The sequence below is a fragment of the Aedes albopictus genome, chromosome 3 (genome assembly GCF_035046485.1).
Source record: "Aedes albopictus strain Foshan chromosome 3, AalbF5, whole genome shotgun sequence".
NCBI lineage: Eukaryota > Metazoa > Arthropoda > Insecta > Diptera > Culicidae > Aedes > Aedes albopictus.
The window spans coordinates 449,449,829-449,468,843 of record NC_085138.1 but is presented as its reverse complement, the minus strand read 5'-3'; the positions used below and the strand labels follow the sequence as shown (position 1 = coordinate 449,468,843).

Genomic DNA, 19,015 nt, shown 5'->3' with positions numbered 1-19,015 from the left:
GTGCTTAAGGTCCTACAGCTACAACTCTTTTTTTTTTTCACTGCCTGGTTCAAATTCTGCTCATCTTCAGTCTTCGCGCCGTCTTGCCCACTTGTATCAGTCTCTCGTATACGAGAAGACTTAAAAATTGTTTAAAAAGTTATATATACATATATGTTTCTAGCAAAACATTTTTCACCGTGTTCGCAGTGCAGAGAAATTTTGCTTTTCAGTGACGGGCACCTGTTTTGACAACCTCGGAACCCAACTGACAGCATTTATCTTTTGGGGGCGTCGTAGTGTGCGTGGAAACTTCACTCACCACAGAAGAGAACACCGTCGTCTGCAAAAGTGCAAAAGTCGATTTCGAGAAGATCCTTTTTGCTGCTGCAAAAAACCGTGAAAAAAGTGCATTCCAACCATGGAAACCCGCTGGCTGTCGAAGGGAACCTTTCCGGGACCAGCTTTCGTTGCAGTGACGGTCAAAGAAGAGCTGCCGGATGCCGTGGACGAATCGGACGAGTATCGACATAGCGAAACCCCTACCCCCAGGAAAGAACCGAAAGCATCGTCCCGCAAGCTGTCCAAAACAACCAGCAACACAAACACGTAAGTATTATAGGGTATGGCAACGGTTTTGGGTTCATATATGTTTTTTTTTTTGTTTCGTGATGATCAGAGTAAACTTTGAGACGAAGATTTAACGAAGTCACAACTCGAATTAAAAACAAGTGTCCTTCATCTGATTTTTTTTTTATTCTTGCTGGCCCAGCAAACGTCGTATGAAGGGGGGGGGGGCAACTTTAGTGACAAGATGCAAATTCAATCGAACTTTTTTACACCTAGACGCTAGATTGCATCGCAACCTAGCGATTTATGACCTAAAACTGCAACCATACTTGCATCTTGTCACTTTAATTTGAAGAAGAGAGAGTCGATGAAGAGAACTCGCTCATGTTACTTTCGCCTTTATTTAAACTCAATCTAGAATTATAGAAGATTTTATATCGTCAGCACAAGGAAATAAAAATTCGCTTCACTGCACTCGGACGCATAAATGTTACATGTTACATTAGAAATTCACGAGAAAAACGACATTTATGCGTCCGAAGTCAGTATCAGGTCTTTGAACTCATGGCACGAATCTACACTAAAAATGATTATCAGCTTTACCGAGTTCAAAAATGCTATAAACTAGTGTTATTAACTGAGAGCCTTCTCTGCCAATGACCATCATTTTGCATGTGTATGTCGTATGGTTGGCTTGAAGATATTCTATGGTCAAGGAAATTTCCTTTACGAAAGAGTCCTGGACCGACCGGGAATCGAACCCGTCATCCTCAGCATGGTCATGCTGAATACTCATGCCTTTACAACTTTAAACAAATGGTTTTTTTTTGTTCCATACAGGAATTTATTATTCCGTCTAGCATTCCAATATATCCCTAAGTCATCTGAACCATGGTTTTGTTTTGCTGTCGGTGGCAGAGAGAAAAAAACATGGTAAAATCAAAAATATTTCAGGTAAACTCAAATAAATTGTCAATTTGTTCTGGCAACAAAAATAAAACTGTTTGGAGCAAATCGAACGTCACATTTGAAACAAATTCAATCCATTTTTGAAACAAACGTGTATCTTCTGACAGGTTATGTTAGAAACAAATGTAAAAACTTTTGTTTTTTTTTGTGGCAGGTCGGCCCTACGGAAACATTTGTTTTCCAATTAAATTTACAAAATCATTTCCTTCTCTAGGAAAATCCACTTCCCGCGTGGCACTTTCAATGCCCACATTATGTTGATAACATAAAGGGTGATACGGTCAAAATTTGGTCACACAATTTTTTTCATAACTTTAGACTGCGTACACCAAAACAGCTGATTTTTGGACCAGTAATGCTACATTATATGTAGCTTATACCATAAAATTTTCATCAAAATCGATTAAGTATTGGTTGATGTATAGATAAAACCATCGACCTACCTTTTCAAAATTTTGTACAAAGGCGCTTCATAGTAAATTTTCGGAAATTTAAGGTCAGTAAAGCACAATTTTGATTATAGAACTACCAATACTGCTCCGATTTTTATCAAAATTTTACAGTATAATACTATTATGAAAATATGTTCTTAGTAAAATTTTGAGCCATTTTGTATGAATACTTTCAAAGTTGTAGCAGTTTGAATATGAAAAAAACTGACAGGGTGCCACTTAAGCAAATATAACTTTGTAACGGCTGGATCAAATTGAATGAAATTTTTACACAACATTTTGATATGCATACTTTACATACAGAAAAAATTTCATTGAAATCGGTTAAGTATCTCTGGCTCTATAAATAAAACAGAAAAAATGTGTTCTTATTTGTGCACAAAATTTTAAAATTGCAGATCTCAGGGTTCAACAATATCTCCGCAAATACTAGACCCATTTTGATGAAAATTTTATGGTACAAGCTACATATAATGTACCATTACTGATCCAAAAATCAGCTGTTTTGGTGTACGCAAAAAAATTGTTTGAGCAAAATTTGACTTGACTTGACAAAATTTGACAAAATTTGACCATCTAAACAAACATAACTTTGTAACGGCTGAATCAAATTGAATTAAATTTTTACACAACATTTTGATATGTATACTTTACATACAGTAATTTTTTTATTGAAATTGGTTCAGTATTTCTGGCTCTATAAATAAAAGAGTAAAAATGTGTTCTTATATTTTAATCCTCTTTGTACAAAATTTTAAAATTGCAGTTTTCAGGATTCACAATATCTCCACAAATACTAAACCGATTTTGATGAAAATTTTATGGTACAAGCTACATATAATGTACCATTACTGGTCCAAAAATCAGCTGTTTTAGTGTACGCAGTCTCAAGTTAGGAAACAAATTGTGTGACCAAATTTTGACCGTATCACCCTTTACACTCCCGAAATCAATGGGATTTCGTGGAAATTTTTGGTGAAACTTGCCTTTTTTGCAAGAGGAAATCTTGTTTGGTGATGCAGCTGGAACTTGAGAGTTTTGTTTATCCCAACAAACATTCTTGCTGAATAAGAGTGGAACAAACCACTCTTAAGTAAACTTCAGCTTAAGAAACTGTTGTTCAACTACTTCTGTTTCTTGGGATGTTCTCGAATGCGGAACGAGGGGCTCTTCAATGGGTATTGTAGAAATCAATATGTAATTGAGTTTGTTTTAAAAATGAATATTTAAGTTTTAAATATTTTTATGCAATGATTTTTTTCATTATAGAACTCATTTGGGTTGCATAATGTTCATAATGCAACTCAAATGAGTTGCATAATGAACATTATGCAACTATTTTTCATTATGCAACTCATTTCAGTTGCATAATGAATCAGTTAGGAAAAAATGGTCATTATGATACCAAAATGTGTTCTATAAAATGGATATTACGATACTGAATTGCATAAAATTTTGTATGCCACTCGTTGCAAAACTCGATTTTTTCAGCACTCTTCGTATTTATCCAACTCGGCAAGCCTCGTTGGATAAATGTACGACTCGTGCTGAAAAAATCAACTTTTTGCAACTCGTCACATAAATAACTATATCAGTTTACCGAATAAACATGAATATTTTTGTTTCAAACGAACGAAATTTGTCTCCGTGAGAGAGTTGTCGAACAAAAAAGGCACATAACTAGCAAAAAAAAGGGTGCAGCGATTACCTACTCTTTAACGCAATTGGTAACAGGTTAATCACAATGGGTGGGTTTTCGCCCCAAATGCAGGTTGCGACATTGTCATTATTGTTGTGAAATGGTTGAAATTAGATTCAGGGGTCGCTTATGAATTGGTAATTATCAAATTGGAATATCCCTCTCTGTTGGACCCTTTTTTTTTAACAACTCCGTACATGAAACTTTAAACTCGTCTCCTCCCCTACGCCAAAGAATTCCTCTCTCTGTTTTTTTATAGTTTAACTTGAGGCTTAAAATCAATATAATAAAGATATAATTGTTTTTCTTTCATATTCTACGTTGAAACCTCAAAGCGGTGTGTAAAGGTTATAGAAATCCGCAAGCTGATTAGCTATACTATAGTGGACCAAAACTAGTATCAAAAGTAAAGTTTCTGATAGTGTTCTGTTCTGAATTGTATTATAGCGCATTTAGTTCACCACTGGACTATCGCACTAGTTTTCAAGAGTGCGAAAACGCAAATAAAAGTGCGCGATTGCATCCAATCGACTCGGTGTCTTCAGAGCACTTATTCAGCATAAATCGAAGAATTAGTGCGCCGAAGACATAAATTTGATTTGATGCAATCGCGCAGTTTTATTAACGTTTTCGCACTTATGAAGATTCAGTGCGCAGTCCAGTGGTGAACTAAATGCGGTATACAAGAATAACTTGTAAATTTAGATATGTTTTTGTCATGGTTTTGCTCCAATGTCAAAACAATTTGATTTTTATGTTTTTAGGCATGATTCACCAGAAGTCCTATCGAAGCCCGTAGTCATAATCAAGAAACATCGTTCCACTCAAGTCGAGCCAGAGGACCTTGACCTGGCCTTCATCAAAGAGTCAGATCGAGTGGAAATGCTCACCAAAGCATGCCCTATTGAATTACCGATTGGTGAAGATAAAACTCCACAATGTCGCATTTGTTTGCGCCGAGTTGCACGTGAAAATCTCGATATAATCATGGGTCATCACAAGAAGAAAGCCCGCGTTGCTTTCCAAATTCGTGTCATTCCGCATGATGCTTACCCATTCATTTGCATCAACTGCCAGAGTCTGTTGGATATGTTTTTCGAGTTCAAAAATGCTATCATCAAAGCTAAGAATTTGCTCAAATGTAAGAGAGTTCACATGGAAAGCAGCGGCTGGGACGATCAAGAATCCATTGAATTGTTCAAAAAATGTAAGCAAGCCATACTGCTTCATCGCCAGCAGATTGACTCGCTCTACGATGAACATACAAAACCACAAAAAACTGAGTACGAAGAGGAGTACCTCGATGACAATGACAACAACAGTGGTGCAGAGGATGGAGATATTAGTGAACCAATGATTAAACCGGAATGCGTCATCACTGAAACTGAAGCTCCTGCTGTTTCAGTTGACGTTACTGTTCCAGCCGAAGACACACCACGCGAAGCTGTAACAGCAATCGTGTCCAATCCAAAGTTGGAAATAGATGATTCAGATGCGGACGTTGAAGAAGCCGATGATTCGGAAGTAGATGAAGATTATAAAATCGATGAAGACTACGATCCCAATCAAGATGATGATTTAGCTCCTTATCAGCATACAAAGCGGCTCTCTATTAAAAAAGAGAAAAAGGAGAAAGTTAAACAGATTCCCACTGTCAAACGACAGTTGTGTGACTTGTGTGGAGAATATATACGCCCAGAGTCAGTGGAAGGCCATAGAAATAAACATTTGGGTAAATATTTTTACTTCGTTACGGAGCATCAGTATTTAAACATTTAAATTTAATCCTCAGGAATCAAACCTTATATATGTTCGGTGGAAAAATGCGAAGTCGCATTTTCCAGCAGGTACAATCTGAGCAAACACATGAAGAAGTTCCACAAGCCGGGCGGAGTAGGGGCTCATCCTTGCAATATCTGTGGAAAAGTGATCCAAGGTTCGATTGGAGTCCTGAAGTACCACCAGAAACGACACAACATTGACACAAAATCATTCATTTGTCAAGTTTGTGGCAAAGGATTCACCATGAAGTGGTATCTCACCCAACACTCGATTATTCACACTGGAGAATTTCCGCATAAGTGCAAATATTGTGGAAAGAGGTTGGTATTAGCGGAAATTTGTTAGACTAATGTACAACAATAGAATAACTTTTATTTCCAGGTTTAACAACAAGTGGAGCATGAAAACTCACGAGAAGAATATTCACGAAAAGAAAAATCAGCTGCTGGTGCAACCGCAAGAATCACCGGAGGTTCCAGCTTGGAATCCGACACAAATCAATTCCATCCCGAACCCCATCCCATTACCGCTTCCTCAAATCGTTCCCCCAGTCGGTGCTCAGCAAGTGTATGCAATGATTCCGGATGAAAATAGCGGCCAGTCGAGTGGACAGTAATATCCACATACGGCACTGATTTAACTTACTATATTCATTAATAAACGGTAACGATGTCTTATTTATCATAAATGTTATCCATAAATTAACACACATTAGTTGAGACGCTTGTTATTTTGATAAACCTTTTAATGAATGACAAGTTCTGTTCCTATAAATTCGCTATTTGATTTGCTTCTTCCTTAGGACGATAGTTACAAAACCGTAACGCGGCGCTGTATTTTGTAAGAATTGACAAAAAATAAATAAACATATTTTGCTGCGTCCATCTCTCTTCACGATCAGCGAAGAAAGTGAAATAATTTTGTAATTCTATGCAAATATGTTGTTTTAAAAAGTCTAAATATAAGGCTTGCTTATCTATCGTCTAATTTAGTGGAAAAAGAGTTGGTAGAAAGTTTTTACTCTGTGTGAAATGTATGTTTTTTGAACTGTGCAGGTAACAGAGCTCACGATTCCTATATAAACAAGTAAGGGTCATGCAAATATTACGTTCGGTGAAGTTTCTTGCAAAAGATTAGGCAAGGCTAAATTGGGTTCTTTAGGGGTATCCGGATTATTTCACAATCGGATTCTCCGCCCAAAAATTAGTCGAAATCCAAAATTATTGAGGGAATGGTTCGAACATCGGAATAAAAACGTACAACCGATTACTTAGCGAAAAGGAAAATTAACTTTATTAACCGCGTGTTTATTCGTCAACGTTTTTCTACTCACTGTTGTTGTTGGTGTTGATAATGACAGGTGCGCGCGAAGGGGGTTCGGCGCATTGGTCGAAAGACTACGGGATTGTCCACCTCAATACCCCCGCTCAATTTCCGGAGGCCTTCAATCCAAGGCTGGCCCGATGTCTCTGGAACACTCCCGCCGGTAATCCCTTGGTCAGGACATCAGCGAGCTGCTCTTCGGTCGCCTTGTAGCGCAAAGCAACTTGTCCTCGCTGTATCAGCTCTCGTACGAATCGATGCTTCACGTCCACATGCTTCATGCGACCGGCGTACTTTTCGTCTTCTGTTACTCTTATGGTCGACTGATTGTCCTCATAGTAGGTCACTGGTCCTTTGAGCTCCCTGCCCAAATCCTGCAACAGTCGCTTCATCCATATACCGTGGCATATGGTCACGCTGAGTGCAACCAGTTCGGCCTCGGTCGATGACAAGGACACGGTCGGTTGTTTCCTTGTCAGCCAACCAACCGTACAGCCATGAACCCGGAACACGTATCCGGTGAGCGACCGCCGATCCACGGGATCATTGGCCCAGTCAGCATCACAAAACGCTTCCATAATTGGTGCCTCGTTGTTTCCTCGAAATTCCAGTCCAAAGTCCAACGTGCCACGGATGTACCGCAGCACTCGCTTCAGGTGTACCCAGTGCTCCTCCATCGGGCAGCTCTGGAATTGGCTGAAGTAGATGACGGCCGCACACAGATCGGGCCGTGACGTCATGGCGACGTACATGAGACATCCAACCAACTCGCGATACGGCTTCTCTGAACGTTTGGACTCTTCTCCTTTTGGCAATCGCAGACGACACTCAATCGGCGTGGAAATCGGTTTGCACTCCTGCATATTGAACCGCTGCAGCAGACCTTCCAGAAAAGCACGCTGACTGATCCGCAGGTATCTGTCCTCAACGACGCGTTCAATTTTCATGCCGAGGAAGTTCTTTACTTCCCCTAGGTCCTTCATCTCGAATTCGCTGGCCAAGGACCTTTTTACCGCCTCGATCTCCTTCAGATCCGAACCGATGATCAAAATATCGTCCACATAAATCACCAGAAACAGCAAACCGGTCTTGGTTCGCTTCACGTACAGGCACTGATCACTCGCTCCTCTCTTGAATCCCAGCTTCTCGACGAAAACGTGGAACCGCTCGTTCCAGGCCCTCGACGCCTGTTTCAGGCCGTACAGTGAACGGTTCAAGCGACACACTAGACCCTTACCTTTTTCGAATCCTTCAGGCTGGACCATATATATTTCCTCTGCGATCGTCCCGTTTAAGAAAGCGGTTTTTACGTCCATTTGATGGACCGCCATCTTCTCGTGGTTGGCAACCGCCAGGACGGCCCGGAGTGTGTCTAACTTCGCAACTGGAGAGTAAGTTTCTGCGTAATCAAAGCCATACCTTTGGGTAAATCCGCGTGCAACGAGTCTTGCTTTGTAGCAATTCTCGCCGCCGTCTTCGTCCCGCTTCAGTCGGAACACCCACTTGCAGGTAATCGGGACACGACCTTCGGGAATCTTCGTTAGCGACCAAGTGTTGTTCTTCTCCAACGCTGTCATCTCCTCCTGAACGGCTACTTCCCACTTTGGCCAGTCGGGTCGCTTCTTCATCTCCGTCAGCGAACTTGGAAGATTCTCCACGAAGCTAGCTGCACTGAGAGCGAATCCACTGTAATCCACCTCGAAGTCCCGTTGCCACGCTGGAGGCTGACGTTCTCGCAGTGGACGAGGCGTGCTTTTCGGAGTGCTTTCCGCACGCTGTGACTGCCGGTTTTGACGACGCTTTTCCCGCCATTCACCATCTTCCTGGTCGTTTTCCGCTGTTGCTTCTTCACCATCTTCCCGAATCGTTTCCTCGACGCAACTATCGAAGTTTTCTTCGTCCACGATTTCTTGCACAGCTACTTCGTTCTCGACATCACTTGCGGCATCAGCTTCGTCCTCGATTTCCGGTACACGCACGTAGTCTTGATTTGTCTTTCTCTCCGGAAGCAGAGAACCCCCGCTTCTACCGTTTTCGACGAAAATTACGTCACGCACGACCGCAACGGTCTTTCGCTGCGGATCCCATACACGGTAGCCATTGTGGGAATAACCGATGAACACTCCTCGCCAAGATTTCGAATCCAGCTTCTTCCTGTGCTCCTTAGGAATGTGCACGTAGACATCCACTCCGAATGCCCGCAGCTTGTGCACATCCGGCTTGCGTCCTTCCCATACTTCGAACGGAGTCTGCTTACTGTTGAGAGCGCTCGCTGGACTAAAAATGGGCCACATACTTAACGTCCAAAAAGAAAAAAAATATTCTAAAGAAGGATAATACATTATGATGCAATATTTTTTCTGAATATAATATGCAAACAAGGATGATTTGTTGGAAAGAACCATTACCGGAATCTAAATTGCTTGTATCGATAAAGAACAGCCTATATACAAAAGAAGAAACATTCCCCTTCCGGAAAAAAAATTCATGGAAGCATAAGGTTATTTCGAAAATAAGAGATCCAAAATAATGCATCACTAACAAGTTTGCCTTCTTTCCATTGAAGGTTGTTCCACAGACAAACAGATGTAACACTTAGAACATTTTTCGATTCAAATCATAGTCACGGAAACATATTCGTCCAATGCTAGAAGGACTAAGTTAGGCCGACCATCAACTAGATGGCGGTAGTGAGCAAACGTCAAAATCGAACAAAAACGATGTGAGCGCTACGGTTGGGCAGTTGGCCAAATATCAATTTTGAAAAAGTCCGTTAAATCGGTATACGATGGGATTTGTCAGAGTCTTACGTCTGTCTGTGTCTTCCGTTTGTCTGTGGTTGTTCATTAATTTTTCTCCAGAGGGAAAATATATTTTACATATTCTTTATGCCAAACGGCCTTTATGCCAAATGTCCTTTATGCCAAACGTCCTTATGCCAAACGTACCAGACCCGAAAAGCATAATATCAGTAATATTACGGAGATTCCATCCACCTGTTTAGACTCCTGCGCGGAAATTAGTTGCGTGGGTTCACATATATAAAAACAGACCGTGAATATCTTGCGTTGTTGAGTACAGCTTTGGCGATATGTTTGCATTCAGTATCATAATTTCTTTTTTACATGACTCTTTTTTTTCATTCTTCTTTTTCTTCTTTATGGCTCTACGTCCCCACTGGGACTTGGCCAACCACGCTTCAACGTAGTGTTCTTTGAGCACTTCCACAGTTATAAATTGAAGGGCTTTCTTTGCCTGCCATTGCATGAATTTGTATATTGTGAGGCAAGTACAATGATACGCTATGCCCAGGGAGTCGAGGAATCGAACCCTCCGTCTCCGGATTGGCGATCCATAGCCTTAACCACTAGGCTAACTGGAGACCCCAACTGGTTCATTATGCAACTGAAATCAGTTGCATAATGAAAAACAATCGCATAATGTTCATTATGCAACTCCATATTGGATGTTGTTTTAGTGTAGTTTGGATTTATGCGGGGCGGGAACTGATTCTTAAATCAATAGTTTGCAAAGGAACGATTTGTTGACTCATCCCTATTTTTACAAGGTATGGAGCTCAGTTGCGCAATTTTTCTAAATATACCGCATTTAGTTCACCACTGGACTGCGAACTGCGACTTCATAAGTGCGAAAACGTAAATAAAAGTGCGCGATTGCATCAAATGATTCATTGATTCAAATCAGGTTGATGTCTTCGGCGCACTATTTCTTCAATCTATGGCGAACAAGTGCTCTGAAGACACCGAGTTGATTTGATGCAATCGCGCACTTTTATTAGCGTTTTCGCACTTATGAAGTCGCAGTTCGCAGTCCAGTGGTGAACTAAATGCGGTATATTAGATCAAAAATTCTCATTAACATTATTTTTTGTTGTAATTTTCCAAATTCCTGATTCCTTAATTACTTGTGCAATCAGGAATTTGAGGACGTTAACGTCCTCTTCTAACTCCAACCGCAAAAGGAAATTTCGGTAATCCATTTTCTCTCACATTACCCTATGTTGTTTTTTATCTCCCTATTTTGGCACAGACCTACTGGATCCATTTCAGTCGCGGGTGGCTTCATACTGTCAGTTGCTAATATGCTGTCAGTGTGTTCGTCAGTCTTCTGTCAGTAAAAAATAAATAAACATATTTTGCTGCGTCCATCTCTCTTCACGATCAGCGAAGAAAGTGAAATAATTTTGTAATTCTATGCAAATATGTTGTTTTAAAAAGTCTAAATATAAGGCTTGCTTATCTATCGTCTAATTTAGTGGAAAAAGAGTTGGTAGAAAGTTTTTACTCTGTGTGAAATGTATGTTTTTTGAACTGTGCAGGTAACAGAGCTCACGATTCCTATATAAACAAGTAAGGGTCATGCAAATATTACGTTCGGTGAAGTTTCTTGCAAAAGATTAGGCAAGGCTAAATTGGGTTCTTTAGGGGTATCCGGATTATTTCACAATCGGATTCTCCGCCCAAAAATTAGTCGAAATCCAAAATTATTGAGGGAATGGTTCGAACATCGGAATAAAAACGTACAACCGATTACTTAGCGAAAAGGAAAATTAACTTTATTAACCGCGTGTTTATTCGTCAACGTTTTTCTACTCACTGTTGTTGTTGGTGTTGATAATGACAGGTGCGCGCGAAGGGGGTTCGGCGCATTGGTCGAAAGACTACGGGATTGTCCACCTCAATACCCCCGCTCAATTTCCGGAGGCCTTCAATCCAAGGCTGGCCCGATGTCTCTGGAACACTCCCGCCGGTAATCCCTTGGTCAGGACATCAGCGAGCTGCTCTTCGGTCGCCTTGTAGCGCAAAGCAACTTGTCCTCGCTGTATCAGCTCTCGTACGAATCGATGCTTCACGTCCACATGCTTCATGCGACCGGCGTACTTTTCGTCTTCTGTTACTCTTATGGTCGACTGATTGTCCTCATAGTAGGTCACTGGTCCTTTGAGCTCCCTGCCCAAATCCTGCAACAGTCGCTTCATCCATATACCGTGGCATATGGTCACGCTGAGTGCAACCAGTTCGGCCTCGGTCGATGACAAGGACACGGTCGGTTGTTTCCTTGTCAGCCAACCAACCGTACAGCCATGAACCCGGAACACGTATCCGGTGAGCGACCGCCGATCCACGGGATCATTGGCCCAGTCAGCATCACAAAACGCTTCCATAATTGGTGCCTCGTTGTTTCCTCGAAATTCCAGTCCAAAGTCCAACGTGCCACGGATGTACCGCAGCACTCGCTTCAGGTGTACCCAGTGCTCCTCCATCGGGCAGCTCTGGAATTGGCTGAAGTAGATGACGGCCGCACACAGATCGGGCCGTGACGTCATGGCGACGTACATGAGACATCCAACCAACTCGCGATACGGCTTCTCTGAACGTTTGGACTCTTCTCCTTTTGGCAATCGCAGACGACACTCAATCGGCGTGGAAATCGGTTTGCACTCCTGCATATTGAACCGCTGCAGCAGACCTTCCAGAAAAGCACGCTGACTGATCCGCAGGTATCTGTCCTCAACGACGCGTTCAATTTTCATGCCGAGGAAGTTCTTTACTTCCCCTAGGTCCTTCATCTCGAATTCGCTGGCCAAGGACCTTTTTACCGCCTCGATCTCCTTCAGATCCGAACCGATGATCAAAATATCGTCCACATAAATCACCAGAAACAGCAAACCGGTCTTGGTTCGCTTCACGTACAGGCACTGATCACTCGCTCCTCTCTTGAATCCCAGCTTCTCGACGAAAACGTGGAACCGCTCGTTCCAGGCCCTCGACGCCTGTTTCAGGCCGTACAGTGAACGGTTCAAGCGACACACTAGACCCTTACCTTTTTCGAATCCTTCAGGCTGGACCATATATATTTCCTCTGCGATCGTCCCGTTTAAGAAAGCGGTTTTTACGTCCATTTGATGGACCGCCATCTTCTCGTGGTTGGCAACCGCCAGGACGGCCCGGAGTGTGTCTAACTTCGCAACTGGAGAGTAAGTTTCTGCGTAATCAAAGCCATACCTTTGGGTAAATCCGCGTGCAACGAGTCTTGCTTTGTAGCAATTCTCGCCGCCGTCTTCGTCCCGCTTCAGTCGGAACACCCACTTGCAGGTAATCGGGACACGACCTTCGGGAATCTTCGTTAGCGACCAAGTGTTGTTCTTCTCCAACGCTGTCATCTCCTCCTGAACGGCTACTTCCCACTTTGGCCAGTCGGGTCGCTTCTTCATCTCCGTCAGCGAACTTGGAAGATTCTCCACGAAGCTAGCTGCACTGAGAGCGAATCCACTGTAATCCACCTCGAAGTCCCGTTGCCACGCTGGAGGCTGACGTTCTCGCAGTGGACGAGGCGTGCTTTTCGGAGTGCTTTCCGCACGCTGTGACTGCCGGTTTTGACGACGCTTTTCCCGCCATTCACCATCTTCCTGGTCGTTTTCCGCTGTTGCTTCTTCACCATCTTCCCGAATCGTTTCCTCGACGCAACTATCGAAGTTTTCTTCGTCCACGATTTCTTGCACAGCTACTTCGTTCTCGACATCACTTGCGGCATCAGCTTCGTCCTCGATTTCCGGTACACGCACGTAGTCTTGATTTGTCTTTCTCTCCGGAAGCAGAGAACCCCCGCTTCTACCGTTTTCGACGAAAATTACGTCACGCACGACCGCAACGGTCTTTCGCTGCGGATCCCATACACGGTAGCCATTGTGGGAATAACCGATGAACACTCCTCGCCAAGATTTCGAATCCAGCTTCTTCCTGTGCTCCTTAGGAATGTGCACGTAGACATCCACTCCGAATGCCCGCAGCTTGTGCACATCCGGCTTGCGTCCTTCCCATACTTCGAACGGAGTCTGCTTACTGTTGAGAGCGCTCGCTGGACTGCGGTTTGACAAGAATGCCGCAGTCTGGATCGCCGGACCCCAGAACTTCTTATCGATTTCGGAATCCTCCAGCATGGAGCGCGCCTTCTCCACCAGCGTCCTATTCATGCGTTCGCTGACGCCGTTCTGTTCCGGCGTGTAAGGGACGGTCCATTCGATTTGAATTCCCTTCTTCTTACAGAATTTCCGGAACGCACTAGCTCTATATTCGCCGCCATTGTCACAGCGGAACCGCGAGATCTTGCTTCCGAACTTCGCTGACACGTAGGCTTCGTATTCCTTGAACTTGCTGGTGACTTGGTCCTTGGAATTCATCAAGTAGACAACGGTGAACCGACTCCAATCGTCAATAAACGTGACGAAATAGTTCTCACCGTCAATACTTACGGGCGACACCGGACCACACACGTCCGAGTGAACCAGTTCTAAGACTCGTGACGACCGTCTACCCTCGCGCGCGGAGAAAGGCATTCGAGTTTGCTTCCCGGCGATGCACGAGTCACAAACAATTTCGTCGCCACCCTTCGCTCCGGGCTTCACATCAAGTCCAACGACCATCTTATCACGCACTAGAGTCTCCAAATTCTTCGCGCTCAGGTGGCCGTACCGGCGATGCCACAGTTCGAACTGTTTTGGAACCCGACCGCACGAATAGAACGACGATTTACCCACACACTCCCCTTCTCGGTGAAGGTCAAGTTCGTACAGTTTGCCACGTCGTTTTCCAATCGCGACAACACCTGATTCTTGTGCGATGCTCACTGTACCACTGGCGAACACTATTTTCAGTCCGTTGATTTCGATTTTCCTGACCGACAATAGATTTACACTTGCTTCTGGAATGTAAAGCACGTCGTGCAAAGTTATCGGAATCGACTCCCCATTGACGACGGAACGCAACCGAATCACGCCGCGGTGCTTCGCGACGATTGACTGTCCCTGCTTGGCAACAGCAATCTCCATCGGCTTTTTCATTGGAATCAACTCATCAAAAAGCTCACTATCGTTCGCAATATGCTCCGACGAACCGGAATCGATAATCCACGTCACTTCTTGCTTCTTCGGGATCGTGTCTGCTGCGACAAAACACACACCCTTGTCGTCAGCACCGTAGTGCGCACTCGTCTTCTTCCCATCGTTCTTCTTTTTCTTCTGCGGACACTCGGCAACTCTGTGCCCTTCTTGGCCGCAACCAAAACACTTCCACACTTTCTTCTGCTGTTTCTGCTGATGTTTTCGAGCTCGTGATCCTGAGAAAGCTGCTGCATCCGGTTTCATCGAAATGGATTCGACATCTGCACTCTTCTTCTTCGTTTCTTCGTCGAGTAGTCGACACTTCACGAATTCCAGAGTTAATGCATCTTCCGGCATCGTCTCGATGGCTGTCACGACCGTCGCATAGCTTGAGTCAAGCGTCAACAGCAGATGACAGACGATATCGAGGTCATCAATGCCAGCTCCAGTGGATTTGTACTCTCGAACGATTCGGTCGAACCGGAGGAAATGCTCCCGCAGGCTAGCGCCGTCCTGCCGAAGGGTAATCAGCTGCTTCTTTAGATGAAGACGGCTCGCGATGCTTCGGCGCTCGAAAATCCGCTGCAGCGCAATCCAAATCGTTTTGGGGGTTGGTTTGTCATGGATGTACTCGAGTTGACTGTCGTGGATGCGGGAAATCAACAACGATCGGCATCGTTTGTCCTTCTTCTTCCTTTTCTCCACCGCTTTTGTCTTCTGCTGGCGCTCCTCAGCCGTGTCCTCCACCTTGATCTCAAGCTCCTCTACCTCCGCCACCTCCTGTTCAATGCAGTCCATCAGCTCGTGCTCATCGAGCAAGGCTAGCATTCGGAACTTCCATGCCGGGTAGTTCGAGCCGTCAAAAAGTGGCACACGCGCAAGATCGCCTTCTCTCTCCATGACCGTACCGTATCGTACCGCGCAAAACTTTTACTTCCGACCGAACTTCCGTTACTCGCGACTACTGGAACCCATAACCTATTGAGGGAATGGTTCGAACATCGGAATAAAAACGTACAACCGATTACTTAGCGAAAAGGAAAATTAACTTTATTAACCGCGTGTTTATTCGTCAACGTTTTTCTACTCACTGTTGTTGTTGGTGTTGATAATGACAGGTGCGCGCGAAGGGGGTTCGGCGCATTGGTCGAAAGACTACGGGATTGTCCACCTCAATAAAAATTTCATAATTTTTGGAGTCTGGGAACTATTTTCAAAATGCATTTAAAGTTTGTATGGGGAAAAATTTTTGTTCGGGTCGAACTGTCACTTTAACGATTGAATTGTCATTCTATCCACGAAAATTAAAACTGTTTTGTTGATTTAACCATCAAAACAAAAGTGTTGGAATCCAATAAAATCACGTTATACTCAGAAAAATGAGCTCTTTCGATTGAGCTATAGAAAATAGCAATAGGGTATTTTAACCAATAGTGGACCCCTTAGTAGCTGAAAATTGCTCTGATCGTTAAAACAGTATGATATTCCAATTAAATTGCCCCTGTCAACGTTTGCACAGCAAGTTCTATGTCTTTCCTGCACATTGCACACAAAAACCTTACCAAACCACCCTATATTTCCCATAAAATAATCATTTCAAATCTGGCTCAAATTATCCTATAGTGGCTAAAATACCCTATTTTATTCACTAAACAACCCAATTCAACTAATAAATACTTTCAGGTTCGTCACTGAATTGTAGCAAACAACAGAATGACTGAGAATAAAGAACGTAACACGCAAATGACCAAATGGACCCGTGGCACGCAGGTCGACGCGGAGGATATTGATATGACATACTTGAGCCGAACCGAGGATAAGCCGATTGAGATTAATGGAACTGAATCATTGGTTCCCCAATGTCGGTTCTGCTTGCGAAGAGTTTCTCGTGAAAATTTAAAAGTCATTCTCAGGAAACATTGCATAAAAGCGCATGCCGCTTTTCAGATCCGAGTTTTTCTGTGCGATGCGTATCCTTTAGCTTGCTCAAACTGCATGAATATGATAGATATAATTTCCGATTATAAATTGGCGGTAGCCAAGGCACATAATCTGCTTCTCGATAAACGGTTGCACCTGGAGAACGAAGGCTGGGACGATCCAATGAATATTGAATTCTTCAATCAGTGCAAATCTGCCGTAGAAATGCATCGAGTGCAAGTTGATCAAATATATGACGAGCTTATGGTGAACACCAATACTACCAGGCTGGAAACAAAAATTGAGTTCTTCGAGGATAATGTTCCGCATGTTTCCATTCAGCAGTCTGATAACATTGATGAGAAAACAACCGTTCAGTCTCTATTGGATTCTGAGTTTATTGAGGTAGAAACCGAACTGGTGGTTGAAAGCGGTTCAAGCCATGGTAACACTGCAATGATAGATGATGAAGGTTCTGAGTTATCCCCCGAGAATGAGACTAACGTAGATCCCAATACAAATCCACCATCGTCCAGGAGAAAGAGAAAAGCTAAACAGAAGAAAATTCGCGATTTTTGCGAATTTGACGAAGATTCTCAAGATGAAGAATATAAGCCTAATATATTGGAACTATCCGGCGGTGGTTTTGATGAAACGTCAGAAACGTCCATTCCGAAACGGAGTAGGTCTGCAAAAACAAAATCTGTAACGGATGCATCTGAAGAGACAAAACCGAAGAAGAAAAGAAGTCAGAAGAAGCGACCTGGTGGACCACATAGGATCCCAGTCGAGCCAAAAAAGGTGAAATTTGCGGAGCCTCGAATCCAACCCTCTTCAAGGTATAAACCGCTTCAGTTAGTGTTGTGTGATTTATGTGGAGATTCCGTCTACCCCGAAACCATCGAAGGACACAGAAATCGTCATCTAGGTAAAGAAATAACAATTCGTCAGGCACTGCTAACGATTACTAATTATCGATTTATTTGTTTCCTTCAAGGGATCAAACCATACAGCTGTCCCGCCGAAGGATGCGATTGGACATTTTACGGTCGATCCAACATGTCCACCCATGTGCGACGAGTACATCCGGAGAACGGAGTACCAACTCAGAAATGCGACGTGTGCGGCAAGCACATCAAAGGCACAACTGGATCATTGAATGTGCACAGAAAGCGTCATTTCCAGCAAGAGAGAAAATTTGTCTGTACAATATGTGGTAAAGGTTTCACCTTGAACCGATACCTCAAGCAACACTCGGTAGTGCACACAGGACTGTTTCCACACGAATGCAGCATTTGCGGTAAAAAGTGAGTAATGGTATTTGATAATGCGGAAGAAATTTTCATTAAAGCATCCTTAAATACTGTTCCAGGTTCAACAATAAGTGGAGCATGAAGACGCATGAAAAAAACGTCCACGGCAAGAAAAGTCAAGATTGATCCAACTATTGCATAAGTTGAGAAAAAAAAACAATTTCGTTTCAATACTTCAAGACAGCGGAAGTAAGGCTGTTATTAAATTTTAATTTATGTTGAGTCACTGTTTCACTCGTATGAAGAATTCCATGAGTATTTTTTTTTCTTTCATTTAAAAAGAAGTAGACAAATTTACCGTTTCACTAAACATTAATTTTAGGATTTAATCATTATTGTAAGTTGATAATAGGTATTATTCAATGAATTTGTTGCTGACGATATTTATATACGGTCTCTAGATTTGTGCTCGAGAAAAGTTGAGCTATGTACTCCAAATACCTTGGCGGCATCCATTTATTACATAACGCTAAAATCGAGATTTTTGGACCGCCCCTCCCCCCTCCGTAACGCTATTTTGTATGAAAATCGTAAAATTTTTGTATGGGCCGTAACGGGCATACTCCCCCCTCCCCATAGAGCGTTACGTAATATGTGGACGGCGCCTTGTCCTTTAAATGGGATCACCAAGGCAATCTAGAAAAACTATACAAAATATTCCGCAATAACCTTCCATATTATGATCAACTCGTCTCTAATATTCGTAGTTCATTGGCACTTTAGTCAATATGTACCCAATTTATTTTATTCAGTGTATTGTATATAATGATTACCGATTTTGTGCAATCATTATTTATTTAGCGTGTATGTTTTGATTTTACTCGACGCTCGGCGGAGCTCTCGTTTTTTTTCAGTGAAAAATAAAATGGTAAAATAAGCTGCTAAAATGAACAGCCGTCGTTGTAAAAGATCCGGAAGTGCGGAGAATGTGCCCGTGTCCTTTGTGGAGGTGAAGGTTGAACCGGATGTGCTGGCATATGAATGCAGTGAATCGTTGCCATCGTTGAACACTCGGACTCGACATGCAAAGAGACGGAGCTCAAAAGTTGTCAACAAGTATGTATGGATCATTCAAAAATTACATTGTGAGATGTCGTAATTCTAAGCT

At 42.9% G+C, this 19,015-nt stretch overlaps 3 protein-coding genes across 4 annotated transcripts in view; all 3 read left to right on the top strand.

Annotated features, from left to right (window-relative positions):
* Positions 1-295: 295 nt before the first annotated feature.
* Positions 296-6,165, top strand: LOC109407527 (zinc finger protein ZIPIC). The gene is made up of 4 exons (XM_019680592.3): positions 296-588; positions 4,434-5,401; positions 5,462-5,771; positions 5,833-6,165. The coding sequence occupies exons 1-4, from the start codon at positions 401-403 to the stop codon at positions 6,065-6,067; spliced, it is 1,701 nt and encodes a 566-aa protein (XP_019536137.2). The 5' UTR covers positions 296-400; the 3' UTR covers positions 6,068-6,165.
* Positions 6,166-10,903: 4,738 nt separating this feature from the next.
* Positions 10,904-18,129, top strand: LOC109425789 (zinc finger protein 62). Of its 2 annotated transcripts, none has more exons than XM_019701123.3 (4): positions 10,904-11,113; positions 16,358-17,522; positions 17,592-17,901; positions 17,967-18,129. In XM_019701123.3, the coding sequence occupies exons 2-4, from the start codon at positions 16,388-16,390 to the stop codon at positions 18,031-18,033; spliced, it is 1,512 nt and encodes a 503-aa protein (XP_019556668.2). In that variant the 5' UTR covers positions 10,904-11,113; positions 16,358-16,387; the 3' UTR covers positions 18,034-18,129. The 2 variants fall into 2 exon arrangements, with proteins under 2 accessions (XP_019556668.2, XP_019556665.2); XM_019701120.3 differs by having other exon boundaries at positions 10,905-11,144.
* Positions 18,130-18,371: 242 nt separating this feature from the next.
* LOC109407531 (zinc finger and BTB domain-containing protein 18) overlaps positions 18,372-19,015 on the top strand; it is a 7,851-nt gene continuing 7,207 nt past the window's right edge. Inside the window, exon 1 of the mRNA XM_019680597.3 lies at positions 18,372-18,963. Within this exon, the coding sequence (XP_019536142.2) occupies positions 18,794-18,963 (170 nt within the window). The 5' untranslated portion in view covers positions 18,372-18,793. The remainder of the gene's footprint in view (positions 18,964-19,015) is intronic.

Coding starts and splice junctions, on each gene's coding strand:
- LOC109407527 (XM_019680592.3), top strand. CDS start 401: ATGGAAACCCGCTGGCTGTCGAAGGGAACCTTTCCGGGACCAGCTTTC. Junction 589..4,433: donor ACAACCAGCAACACAAACAC/GTAAGTATTATA, acceptor TTATGTTTTTAG/GCATGATTCACCAGAAGTCC. Junction 5,402..5,461: donor CCATAGAAATAAACATTTGG/GTAAATATTTTT, acceptor TTTAATCCTCAG/GAATCAAACCTTATATATGT.
- LOC109425789 (XM_019701123.3), top strand. CDS start 16,388: ATGACTGAGAATAAAGAACGTAACACGCAAATGACCAAATGGACCCGT. Junction 17,523..17,591: donor ACACAGAAATCGTCATCTAG/GTAAAGAAATAA, acceptor GTTTCCTTCAAG/GGATCAAACCATACAGCTGT. Junction 17,902..17,966: donor TGCAGCATTTGCGGTAAAAA/GTGAGTAATGGT, acceptor ATACTGTTCCAG/GTTCAACAATAAGTGGAGCA.